The sequence below is a fragment of the Zerene cesonia genome, chromosome Z (assembly GCF_012273895.1).
Source record: "Zerene cesonia ecotype Mississippi chromosome Z, Zerene_cesonia_1.1, whole genome shotgun sequence".
NCBI classification, from domain to species: domain Eukaryota; kingdom Metazoa; phylum Arthropoda; class Insecta; order Lepidoptera; family Pieridae; genus Zerene; species Zerene cesonia.
The window spans coordinates 1,314,362-1,329,006 of record NC_052122.1 but is presented as its reverse complement, the minus strand read 5'-3'; the positions used below and the strand labels follow the sequence as shown (position 1 = coordinate 1,329,006).

General features: G+C 34.1%; 1 protein-coding gene across 1 annotated transcript in view; it reads right to left on the bottom strand.

Moving 5' to 3' along the window:
• The window catches only part of LOC119835694 (probable cationic amino acid transporter), a 95,116-nt gene extending 81,444 nt beyond the window's left edge, over positions 1 to 13,672 (bottom strand). The window contains exons 1-3 of the mRNA XM_038360670.1: positions 13,545 to 13,672; positions 13,025 to 13,097; positions 6,621 to 6,706 (exon numbers count right to left, since the gene is read on the bottom strand). Coding sequence (XP_038216598.1) covers positions 6,621 to 6,706; positions 13,025 to 13,097; positions 13,545 to 13,672 — 287 coding nt within the window. The remainder of the gene's footprint in view (positions 1 to 6,620; positions 6,707 to 13,024; positions 13,098 to 13,544) is intronic.
• Between the last annotated feature and the right edge of the window lie 973 nt (positions 13,673 to 14,645).

Genomic DNA, 14,645 nt, shown 5'->3' with positions numbered 1-14,645 from the left:
GTCGGTGTTTTCGCTATATAGCGTTTACTTCCAGACAACCAAATTTGATGTAGAAACAGATTACAGAAGTAATGATTTATTTTACTTATTGTCTTTCGTTCTACATTCCTCCCAATCGAGTGTATTAAACAATTTATCCATCTAACATCTTGCTCCGTAAGTTGTCAACCTTCACATACTTAAAACGTAATGTGTACAGACAGAAAACGCACTTGACACTTCATGAATAAAATAATGATGAAAGACATACATTCCAAAAGTAAAAAAAATAATAATTCAGAATAGTTCCACCAACCACCAATTTTGTATAGGCCCCTTCGAAGCCCTACCACGACTCATACTGGATAATTCTATAAAATAAGTACCTATTGTATTACCAAAATCAATATTTTATTCTATTGATATTGCGAGGTCACTTAGAGTATTAAGCTTTTTTATGTTTGTTGCTAAAAATTTAAAAGGATAGAAATCTGAGTGAAATGAAATAAGAATTTCTGAGAACGGATTCGAAAAGCCTTAAATTACTTTTCCGTGGAACTGTCAATTTCTCTTTGTAAAAAAATTTACTTATTATAATGTATTTGTATTTGTATACATTTATCCAGGATTTTATTTGCAAAATATATATGCAATGCCTTTAAATCCGATTATTGTGCAAAAAACAGACTGACCTGCATGCCTATAGGGAAATTTAATAGTAGTTGAACATTCGCATGCTTGCCCTGGCACGATAACTGACATCAATGCAGTCCTTAAGCTGGATTTCCTCGATTCTGTATTTTACACACTTCAGAAAACAATATTCAACGAACAGTTTCACTACATGCTATTCAATTGAAGTACATTTATTTACGTATATGCGAAAAAGCACCTACGACTTATAAAAGTAAATTTAAAGAGTAATTTGCGATTATAATATCAGCACAAGCGAGCGGTTCGATTTATTATTCTTATAACCATTGTTCTTCAGTGCATTGTAATCATCTATTATTAAATCAAATAATTATTGAACAAATGAAGTGACTGGTAAAGCATTCGTCTTTCCGTTGTGTGAAATAAATTAAAATAGAATTGTCAGCTGTAAATTACTGGAAGTGGCATTAGCCGTGTTCCAGCTATAACCCCATTGTGGGTCTACGGGAATATTTTCCCCGTTAAACCACTGCTATAGAATGGAATAAGGGGTATATGGGCAATTGGATTTTTTTTTACCCGTAGTTTATATCTGTCATTCTTGGTCACTTCCCGGTTTATGATCTGCGTAATTACTTCGCGTGATCCTTTACTTTCAGATCAATTTTAAACTTGTTAGGTTTGTTTGTTTTATAACAAAACCACATTCAAAATTTTAAAACAAGACCAAATTTAAAGGAGACCACAGGCACACACCAGCTCTTACATTAAAAGAGGCATAAAAATCGGCTCACGCATTAAAAAGGAGACAAACTGTCCAATTGGTCCAACGGATTGGGCGTGAAGAAACAGACGTAGTAGCTACCGGCATTTTTTATATTAGTAGTGCCTATCGCTTGAAAACATTTAAGGTAGTTACATTTATCGAGAACAATTTAGAATTCTCCGTCATTGATAATGGTGCTCAAGAATTAAACACCATAAATAGTTAATTAAAGTGTCTTTCTCGGGAACGTCAGAACTTCCAATTCATATTTATTACGCTATCAATAGAGATTTCAAAAGACGACCTTTATACGACGCATAATTTTCTATCAGCGGCAGCAGGTTACACTCAATAAAATATACAATGCATATGTAGATGACGCCGTGATTACTACATGCGATCGGTAACGCAAGTCCTTTGTCCAGTAACAATCTGGTGGCCGCCTATATCAAGGCTATCGTGTGACATCGACAGTTCCACGTATACGAAGAATACAGCTATTATATTGTTGGTAATCCAACTACAGGGCTTTTGTTATACGGCTCTAACGGATTTATAAAATTTCATTATTTCTAGAAAAGTTATTTAGCCATTAGATTATAATATCAGCATAGTGTTTATGTCACAGAAAAACTTAAACGGGTTTTTCTGTAACATAACAAACGGAAAACTTCCTTTACAAAGTTAGTCTATGATAAATTTTTTGAAAGAATAGAAAAAATTCGATCACGGGGCGGGATTCGAACCCGCGTTTCTTGCCTAACCGTAGCAACGCCTAGCCTCTCGGCCACCCGTGATCCCGCCACAGTAATCGAATTTCTTCTACTAAAAAAACTAAAAATTAAAGTTAGTCTAATTAGAAATAGACGTGTATAAACTCCTTTGTTACAAATAGTTCTAAATAGAGAAATCGCTTAAAAATTACATTAATTAATTGACGTTTTGTTTTTATCCGCACTGGTTTATGTTCGAATAGTGAACGTCCTAAATTGGATTTTGTTACTCGCCGGCCACTACCGCGGCGCTCTCGCTTCGCTCGCTCCACTCGTACGGCGGTTACATATCAATCTAACATGCTCGTCGCTTTGATCCTCGCTTAATTATTTTTTTTTACTAAAATATACATACATTCATAAAGACGATTTATAAAAATGATTACTATGAAGACTAATCGAAATAAAAAAGATATTTCTAAATAACAGTATAAAAGTGTTTTTCAGAAAACATGGTATATATGGTTTTTAACGCATTTTCCATACTTAGAACTGGTTGTTTGTTACAACGGCATTAGCTAACTATTTCCAGCTAGAGAAAACGCGTTGCAACGAAAACGGATTATACCGGTAATTCGTAATACGGTATTATTTGAAATACAATTATTCACATCTAAACGTAACTGAGTTATCACTCTGCCGGATATTATTGGTTCATTTAATTTGTCAATTTGTCCGTATTTAGTTAGCTTATTGCGACGTATACACGTCTGTGTCTATAAGTAAATATAATATTATCTATAATTAATAATGTAATGTACATACTAATATACCTATAGATTTATGACTTTTGTGTATATGAGTATAAATGTGCGGAGTAACACCCCCAAAGCTTTCTGAAATATACAGACCCAAGTGTGACGTGAAATGTGTTATAATTTGATTAATTATTAATTGCCAATTGGTGAGGTCACGAATTATAAAGAAAATTAAGTGTGGGGTTCATTTAATAGCGTTTAATTTGTCGTTATGTGCTGAAATGTAAAACTTGAAATAGTTAAGATTTAATCAAATAAACTTAACAGATTTGGGACAGATTCCAAGAGATATTGTCCCTTAAACTGTCTTATCTTCTCTTGAAATTTGTGCTTTCGTTGTTTTCATAGTTTAGGAAAGTTTTCGATAACTTAATTTAAATACAATAAGCTTTGTCAAAAATACTATAATACTGAGCTTATTGCATTACTTATTTCGTTGAAGTGTTAGTAACTAATGAATTAAAAAAAATAAAATATTTTATGCGTGAAAATTTAACTAAATCACATTAACTATTGATTGTTCTATGAGTAATAATATATGGTTGTGAGAACAATCTCCCGTTCATGCGTCAGCCAAAGCCGATGTTCGTGATACCCGTCAAAGGGAGACGCATGTGGCTACCAACGTGAACCTTCAGTTCACCCTACGGTAATATGTTTTATCTCTAAAGGCTAATATCAGCACAAAAAAATGAATTCAAGTTTAAGCTACTGATTATTAATTATATACATGACACTTATTAATACTAGTAGGTAGGATTGCAAATCCCAAAACGGAGCGTGGGTACGTTTCGTCCCTCAGTATTTTCGACCGGGTGAAAATGTTTTCTATTATTTGAAAAAGTGTGCTTTCTAATTTATTCCTCATAACTGTACCGATTAGAGAAGACTTTAGTCTGAAGTAAAGTTTAATCAGAATTTTGTATATAAATAAATTAAGTAAAGTTTAATCAGAAACACTAATAATAATCCATAATGCTGAAAAAGTGCACAACCTCTGAGATTTATTTGTATGCCACGAGCGTAGTTACATAGTATATAGACCGTATAGAGACCGTAGTTACACTGTGTATTCATAAGCCATAATTAATCCAAAGAATCCCTGACCCTTCGGGCTTCAATCTACAAACAGTGGTAGGGTCAGGGTTATTTATGTGTTGAAACTCGAACGCTCATCTCGCGTGTAGAAAACTTTCGTTTTGAAATATTATATATTGTATCTTGAGAACCTTACAACATTATCTGGTTTTGAAAGTCTAATTTTCAATGCTCAAAAAGTCCCCTTTATGTTACTAGATAAAATACAAGCCAATTAGTTTCCGCAATAATCTTGGAAAGAGTTCGAGGTTAGTTTCAATAAGAAATAGCGAGGTTTAACAAGTTACAAGAGGGTTTTTCGTTCATCTATAGCGGCTAGTATGAACTGATTTCATTTAAGATTATTGTGAATAAGATTCTTTTAAGTATTTTTACATATCTATATATATAAAATTCTCGTGTCACAGTTTTCGTTGCCATACTCCTCCGAAACGGCTTGACCGATTCCTCTGAAATTTGGTAAGCATATTGGGTAGGTCTGAGAATCGGCCAACATCTATTTTTTATCCCGATATTCCTACGGGATACGGACTTACGCGGGTGAAACCGCGGGGCGCAGCTAGTCTAATATATAAAATTCTCGTGTCACAGTTTTCGTTGCCATACTCCTCCGAAACGGCTTGACCGATTTTGATGAAATTTGTTGTGCTTATCCGGTATCTATGAGAATCGGCCAACATCTATTTTTCATCCCCCTAAATGATAAGAGTAAGGCAGAACAGCGTTTGCCGGGTCAGCTAGTATATATATACTATTTGATTCGTATATAATTACTTTATGGATAAGTGGATTTATTTAAGTCTTCAACAAATCTATTGGGTAGGGACGATAAGACTAATAATATACCTACATAATATACATATATTACAAAGTTACGCCATTACGTATACCTGATTATTTAGATAACGCTCGTTCAAAATTTTGTAACCTCATTTGAAATTAACCCGAAAAATAGGCCAATCAATAAATATGATTCAGAAATATCAGTCTGGGAACGAATCGTTAATTATTTTTGGTTAACGATTATCTACAAATCATTCTAGAACTATTGTAAATAAGTGAATTAGAAATAGTATTTAATATTCTAAGCCATTACTCAAGTGTGCTCTTTTAATTTAAATACCTTTAGAAGCTGATATCCTTTCAAGAACAATTCAAGAAGTAAATATTCACAGAACAAAATCAAGTGCACAAAGTGTGTTAGGTTACAATGTTGAAACTTTGAGATATTCTAGTAAAAACTAAGGAATTGAGTAGAGTTATGGAATTTTCTATTTATTTGTTACCGGAATTCAATTAACATAACAATTGTTTTGATTAATATTTAATGTCTTTACGAATTCATTATTATACCAATGAGGTCGTGATACAAATTCTGAACACTCTGAATCAACACGTTCACCATTTTCCAATTAAATAGGTGATACAAATAGATTCACACCAATTTAAATGGGAAATGTATAATTTGAAACAAATAATGCATTGACATTTTGTATTATTTATTTTCAACATTAAACATTTAATTGAGGTTTGGGAAGGACGCTAAGCGAATGAATAATCATTAGATGCATCACCACATTAAGTACCTATATCTTATAAAAAAAATATCAAAGAAAAGCGAAACGGATTTTAAGTTTGATAGTTTTGCCCTCCGCTTGCAATAGGATAATGACTGTCAAAAATTCGAAATTTTTTCTATTACAAAAACAAAGTCACCCTGAGCCCGAAGCCGGTACGAGCAGCTAGTTTATAAAAAAAAATGGTTGCCTGTAAAGTCGGTTTTACGGGCGAAGATTTTACGTGACAACGTCTTTTTCTCGGTAGAATATTTATTGATATGAATATTATTAAATTGCACAATAGGAACAAGGAATTGAATGAAAATAAGAATTGCACAAATTTTAACTATAGAAAATATTATTTGTTTACTAAAAAGACAAAGACAGAGACACAAGCACGCACCGATTCAATGCGCCTAATTCTCTAGTGCTGCGCGCACGGCGGACCGATCATAGTTCGGTGACTCATCGTAACGTTACCGGGCGTTACACTTTTTCATAAGTGCCTCCGAGCCGCAACCTAATTTAAGACGTTGTCACGTCAAAACCTAAAAAAAATATAGTGTTGTTTTTTTCGTAATTTGTATGTTAAAATATTGCAATTACTGGAAAGTGAATCGGTCCTACTTTTTTAAGTACATAAATTATTTATGTAATGTTGCTTGGTGTTCGGTTTTAATATCCAAAAAGGTTGTGCAATACATCTCAAAATAAGTCCCAATATGTAATTATTATATGTGATAGGTAATATAATGCATAATGTATATATGCTATTATAGTACTAAATTCCAAAAAGAGCTTAGCTCCTCCATAAAAGCACAGCCTTTCAAATACTGTAGCTATTCTATCAAAGAACCCACTCGGCTTATTTAAAAGCATTCTTGATGTGTATTAAAATGAACGTCAATATTCGATAAACGAAATTAAGTGCTCTGGTAGTATAAAGTAAGTAGGTGCATGGAGCTTTATACGAATGCACAATAACGATATTTAAATTTTTCCTACATAGCGAGTGCACTGAAGTCTTACTAACAGGGGAACGATGTCGCTCGCTAAACTGACTTTAACAATATTCAAATGGGGGTCTTCGTACTGACCAAACTCGCGTCTCATTTTTGGCTGTGGAGATTGGCATTAAAACAGCATTATTTTGATTATACAAAAGTTAAGTTTTTACAACAAATTTAATGGTAATTTGTACCATATGGCTATACTAATAAAGGTTTTTTTACTGTCTTCTAAGTCAAGAAACCAAAATTAAAACATACAAACGATGCATTTTGTTTTCTACGCACTATCGAATAAGAGTATATCTTGAAGCATGTAATACTTATTCTGGTTTTTTAATCGATCACTATTATGCATTCTATATATAAACTAGCTGCACGCCCCGGCTCCGCCCGGGTAGTCATTTATCGTAATTGAAATAATATAAACTATCCTATCTCTCAAGTTAGATCGAACTGCACATGGTGTGCGAATTTTATTATAATCGGTTAAGTGGTTTAGGAGTCCATTGAATAATATTGTGATACGAGATTGGAATCTCGGAATCGGCTCCAACGATTTTCATGAAATTTAGTATATTATTTATCGCCCCCGAAACCCCTTGTTTCGGGGGCGATAAATCGATCTAGCTAGGAATTTTTTTTTAGAAAATGTCATATTCGTGTTTTTTTTTTCCTGACATCTATTGGTGAATAATAATACTATTTTGCTTCGTAGATAGCTGGACAACTGAAATAACACATAGGCACTTTTTATACCGATATTCCTACGGGATACGGACTTACGCGGTTTCAACCGCGGGTCACAGCTAGTATATATTAAGATAGCACATCGTGTAGTCCTATTAAGTATATTTAGTGGAATCGCGCCATCTATGGACGTTTATAGGAACTGTAAAGGTCCCATGCAGACTATTCACTGAACTTGGTCATCAAGTTTAATATATGCAAGCAGATCATTCACCATGACATAGATGGCGCGGTTTTAAGGAATCACTATGTGCAGTTTTATCCAACTTAAAAGATAGTATACTTTATATAATTTTAATCACATAATATATATATACATATTACCTGTCACGTTATTTGACCGCGATGGACTCTTAAACTAGTCAATCAATTTAATCAATTTTGCATACCATGTGCAGTTTGATTCAATTTTAAATATAGAGAATTTCTTTAAAAAACGATCAAGTCTTTTGCAAAGAGTATAATAGTAAGATACACTGTCATGCGAGAACTTTATATATAAGATTAGCTGCTACCCATGATTCACTCGAGTGGTCAAATAAATTGCCTAATTTAAAATATTAAGCAAATTCTTCGCCGCGGTAAAAAGAAGCCCTTAAAACATAAAAGTCTTAACGTACGTACGTACACCGTACATTTGTTAATATATAAGAAGTTAATATTAGGTGTTATTTAGTTTTTATATTGTAATATTTAAATACCAAGAAAAATATCTATATTTTTTAATTATTTAAATAAATTAGTTGCCTAATAAGCAAGTAAAGTAATAAAACTTTACCTTTACATGTTGTTAGATATAAAATTAATATCACTATTATAAATTCAGCATTAAAATCTGTAACCTTTACAGATATGATACGTGATTTATTCTGTAGAACAACCAATGCGAAATTCGAGACGTAGGTACTCTTCGTGTAAATTTGCCCATCAATAAAATATTCATGAAAATCATGTCTCCTTGACCGTCGTGGTATCACTACATAGTCAATACGAGTTTTTATAAACAATGAAAAGTTCAAAATACAATCCACACACGTGCTATAAAGGTACATCAATGAAAATGCTGCATACGGAAACCTTGAATAAAATATTGACGTCGGATATGTCTTTCATATGTACATATGTTCATTATTTTTATTACGATATTTCTGACTTTTATAAACGAAATTTTATGTTTTTCCTCGAGGACATTTAGGTACTACTAACCATTATATCTGACTTATACAGTATCTTATAACGATAAGTGATAAATACGGGCATAAATAATGTATAAATAAAAGCAATAGACAAATTCGCGACAATAATGGCGCTCAATTCGTTGAACGTCTTTATTTAAAAAACCGTCTTGTCCGATCTCTCAGAAGTTCTATATAACTAAGCGCGGATCTTCGTTTAAAACAAGATTTTGCTTTTCTTGAAGGTACAATTCCTTTTTTCGGATACCAACTTAAAATACACCCCTTTCGTCACTTTTCCAAAGTTTTCGCCCTGTTCCGAATGGTATCTACTTCGATTAGAATTTATCAGAGTTTTATTCGTTTTGTTTGATTAATTTTCATCACAAAAACCTTAAATGAACATTAAAATTTGCGTACAACGCATTAAGAAACCATCAAAGTTTTCACACAATTATTTTGGTGTCGTTTAAGCGTTTTATGTAGGACCTTTACATGTAACAGTCATTTTACGGCGTATCGCGTGAGGATAAAAATGTAATCTACTAATCTGAGCGTTGTGATGTGTGAACATTAACACTAAAAGCTCGTACGACTCGAATGACTTTTGTGGGCACGTTTGTAGTTTTATAAAAGGGGCAAGTACCATTACAAACGTTGTCCGCGTCGGTCGCTATCTAAATCTGTATTAGAAAAACTTGTAAAGAGCGTAGTGAAATTAAGTTTAATCGTTGCCAAGTAGGGGTCAGTTAAAAAAGAGACTCAGTAATCAGGTCCGCGCGAGCACGCGTTACGCACTTACATAATGAAAGGGGGAAGTGAGGGCGTCAGGGGGAGACTGAGGCCCGTCATCTGCGTACACCCTGTCCGGCCGCCCCGATCGATACCTATACGTGTGGACTTTATGTAAAAAGCCTCCTGTACACCCGGAGGATGCCGACCATAAGTGTCGAGAAACGAGTCGCCCCCGGGGAGGAAGGCACGAAATATCTTCAATTTTCGAGAGAAAATTTTCCAATGCGGGGGCGAGTGCCCGCGGCGGAAGGGCTGGCTCGCTCGCCCCGGACGCCTATGTCCGAAATGTGCGCCCCTTAATTGAATTTACAGATTTGCCTTTCGGAACGCACGCCTAGCAATGTTTATTGTGGACGCCTCGTTATTGGTCTCAACTGGGAGAGCATGGTCAAAAGGATTTTTGATAATCTCACAAGAGGACAAAGAAATTTCCGCAGATATTACAATCAATGCATAATAAAATATGACAATTTTAACTCGTAACAACAATGTATCTATATATAAGGCTAAAAATACTCGTAAAACGTAGGCACATAATGTTCACTATTAATAAAAACACCTCAAATCATAATAAAATTTATTGACCAAAGTTTTAAAAGAATTACCTTCCTCGTCCTCGTCCTCCTTTATATACTTTAAAGAGGGTTACAAAAAGTATCGTATTTATTACAAGAAGATAAAGGCGCGTAATAACGACAAATGTATCGAAATGATTTATTAGCACTAATCGTTGGCCGACCGACATTGATTCTCGGCATCAACTAACTTCATAATAACTATATCATACTTTTATTGTTGTTGTCTCATGAGAATCAGTGCTTTCGGGTCTATTATAAGTAAATAAACATTTTATTAAAGGCTTGAGATGTATATTACTTTATTATATTGACAATGAAGATACAAAACTTTGTTATTTAAAGCTTACAAGACAAGATCCTTCTAGTATTATAAATGCGAAAGTTTGTAAGGATGTGTGTGTGTGTTTGCTGCCCTTTCACGCAAAAAGTACTGAACCGGCTGCAATTAAATTTGGTATGTATATAACTGGACAGCTGTTATAACATATAGGCAACTTTTTATCCCGACATTCCTACGGGATACGAACTTACGCGGGTGAAACCGCGGGGCGCAGCTAGTAGGTTATAAGCCACTTACTTCTAGAGTTGAAAATTAAAAACGGCTAAAATTTATACAAAATCGTTTACACAACGTGAAGCCCATATCTGGTTTATTCATCTTGTATTAAACAGATAAAGCGTAAACAGATAAAGATTTCGCCTATCTTCTATCTAATATATAAAATTCTCGTGTTACAGTTTTCGTTGCCAAACTCCTCCGAAACGGCTTGACCGATTCCTCTGAAATTTGGTAAGCATATTGGGTAGGTCTGAGAATCGGCCAACATCTATTTTTTATCCTGATATTCCTACGGGATACGGACTTACGCGGGTGAAACCGCGGGGCGCAGCTAGTAATATATAAAATTCTCGTGTCACAGTTTTCGTTGCCATACTCCTCCGAAACGGCTTGACCGATTTTGATGAAATTTTTTGTGCTTATCCGGTATCTATGAGAATCGGCCAACATCTATTTTTCATGCCTCTAAATGATAAGAGCAAGGCAGAACAGCGTATGCCGGGTGCAGCTAGTTTACTTTATAAAAGAATCAAAATGGATCTGTTGAATTAAGATTAAACAAATTTATGCAATTGTGTTTATGAGAAATTTAACCCCAAATCATTAGATAACGAAGTTAGTACCATCTAGTAAGTAATTAACATAACGAATCAATTAAAAACTCGTTTATATAAAAATTCAAACTAATAATTTTAAATTCTACCAAGAATAAAAGTCACTCGCTTAGGTCACTAATGACAGTAGATATCTGAAAATATCCATGACTTAGGAAATATCGACGATGTCATTATATTGTTATGAAATAGAAATATTTTTTAGATACATCCATCTATCCATACTTACAATCTTTCGCGTTTGTAATATAATTAGGATAGGTACTATTTTATTCCTATGTATGTTAATGTTTGCCAAAGACTAATTAAAGCTAAGCTTTAATATTGTTAACCGTCCTTCCCAAAAAGGAGGTTCTCAATTTAACGTTATTATTTTTTCGGAAATTTTGTCATTTACTATTTTGGAATCAGGTTAGTTTATTTGATACTAGATGGCGCTGTGTTAAATAACTAAAAACTATCAATCAAGATAAGTTTACACACGTCAGTTTGATATGAATCAACTTAGACTAGGTATTACATATGTAATTTTATATGGTCTGATAAGGTCCTACCAAAACATTGAAAATTTAAATGTATTCGTTTTTTTTTTAAATTTTGCATTTACATAAATAAACTTAAAGTTAAGCGAAACGTGACAGATTCAGAAATAATCACCACCACAGAAAAAATTGTACATGACGCAAGCGTCAATATTTGACGTTATGGACTATTCTGATGTTTATTTAGAAATTAGAAGAACTTAAAATTAAGGCTGCAAATAATGACAATCTGCTGCAAAAGATTGCAAAGCGTTGAATATAAGGGCACATTTACAGGCGCCTCGATGTTGTAGGTTGCCTTAAGTTTGTAACGAGCATGTTCCGTTCTAGCCTAAGCCTAAGAAAATTAAGAGTGAAGGTTTATACGCATTGTGCTTTAGCCCTATTTGATACAATATCTACAATCTAATATTGAATGTGATACTTATAAATAAATTTCAAATATAAACAAAAGAAAAACATTTTTACATGCAAGATATATTTTGATTTAAGTCATCAATTTTACTATGTAATCATTAAATTAAATGACGATATTACAAATTTAAATTGTATCAAATCATTATTAAATATGATAAAGATTTTAATCTGTTCATTATGAATAACGTGTTTTAATTTTTTTTTCATTTTAATCGAATACCTTAGTACTTTTCCATATGCGATATTAAAAAATAAATAATACAGCTGTTTCCAAAACGCAATAGGAGTAAGACCGCAAGCATAATACAACTGATATCATATTAAAATGCCCCACGTAAACGATAAAGCATCTACCATCCAAAAGATTGGCATTTTAAAAAAGCACTTTTCCTGTACGTTGTGAAAATCGAACGTGATTTAAAGGAAGCCTTGGTAGAAATTGAGAGTGTTCCTATTTCGAGCAACACACGGATCTCACAAAATATATTCAGCGTCGCCGTTGGTTACCTAACACTGCCCTACCTACCGATAGGGCGGGCAGCTATAGGACGCTAGCCGTGCACATGTAAAATAGCTTTCACTTTCGTTGTAGGTGAAGTATGCTCTATTTTAATATGATATTTTTATCAACGAAAAAATACATTACACATTTATAGATTATAAATAATTCTGTAGTGTGTTAAAAGTAGGTTTTGCAAGGAAAGTGTAAAACTATAAAATGTCGAATAATTATCATATTATTACAATTTTAACACATTCAGCCTGCTTTTAACATTATACGTATGTGATAATTTAATTATACCTGTGTACCTAGGCGTTTAAATTAATTTAATGATGTTGATAAATATTTAGTATAATATATATTGTATGCGGAAAGGTAATAACTATCTTTCTCTTCCTACAGAAAGAAAATTATTGGTATATGGCCATAGACTGGATCTGTGTAATATAGAATTGAACCAGAGAAGATATTTGGCTTCATAGACGCTTTGAGTAATACCTGGCGGATCACTTGATGGTACGCGATGACCACCGTCCATGAACATTTGCAGATATAGGACTTGGATTGATAACTGAAAAAAAGTATGGATTAAGAAGTTTGAGCACACGATAGGACTGCCGGCCAGCAACTCATCCTGCTCAAAACGATACCATTCATTTTGAGAGTACCATCCCTGATGCGAGTTTGTCCGATTCGTGCAGAGGTGTTCTGGAATGCCACATTAAATTTTTCTGTTAAGTTCCAATTTTTGATCAAAACGAAGGGGAATAAAAACATTGTGTTATCTTAATGGGCAAGGTTTTAGACAATTATTATTGTCTTGCACTTATATCAAACATGCTTTCCACAGAAAATTGCTACATATCAATAAATCGAAAGATTGGCAAGTTTCTATTTGAGAGTGCGTTAAAATTAAAACAAAGCATCAATCATCGAGTCATAATAATTCTAAATACAACTTTAAAAACGAAGTAGAGTAACTTCCACGCCTGCTTCCAAACTGGATTCTGGGGGCTACTTCTCTGTTATATCAGCCCGTTCAAGATACATGCCTCGCATAGGCGCACTCGTATTACCGGCCGCGTGGCCAGCGGGAGGGGGCCACCCCACCCCACCGCCTCCCACCCTCAGCCCTCCCTGCGTCATCTAGTGCGACTACTCCGCTAGGGTTAATTCAAACTACTACCCTATTTAAATATTGTAAATTTTATAATTTTTCAAAAAAATTGTTTCTACTCTACATTTTTGGAAACTGACACATGGAAACATACTTCCTTTGTAACATAAGGACGTTTACGTTTAGTTTTAATTTAGTATAAATTTTCTCTTTCCGTGACATTTTTGCATTTAATGTGTATCAAAGTCTACTAGCTATAAACATAAGTGCTTTAAGTAATAAAATAATTAAGTAATAACAATAAATAAATAATAATAATTTGTAAAATTTACGTTATGAATTTTTTACGTATCTTTCGAGCTTAATATAATAGCCAAATAGCCTAACGAGTAAATTTAAAGTTACGATTTTTTTTAAGCATTGGAATTAGAAATTTTACATACATATACTACATTAAATAGAAATGGTAAAACTACCACACTAACTTGTAATTTGTATATTAAACTTAGCAATAACTAGGGTTTTAAGTTTTTGAATACATCGAGTGTGGCAGCCCTGCGTGTCCGGTCCACAACCCTGATTCTGTAGAACGAAGAACAGAGCCGCGTGCGTGCCTCGTCCGCTGTAAACAACCTACCCTTGTACGTATGTAGGGCGGATGGACGTCCCTTGCCCCCTACCCCCAGAGAAAGGGGTGCCCCCGCTTCTTCCTTGTTCCTCCTTGTGCAAATTCCCCTGACGATGGAAATGTGCTCAGCCACATTTTATACAATTTCTACTTAGTGTATTCAAAGCCTGTCCAGTTATAACATAAAATCGGTTACTTAAATTGGCGAGCGTCTACGCCTAAACATTAAGGCGCCCTATGAATGGTTTTCTCGAGTTATTAAGGTTGTTTGTTGGGAAGAAATTCCCCGGCCGTTGACTTCTCGTTTCATTCACTCGGCGCTTGTCTATTCTCACGAGTCTTGCTATCGTTATTAGGGCACCAGGTTTCGGCAC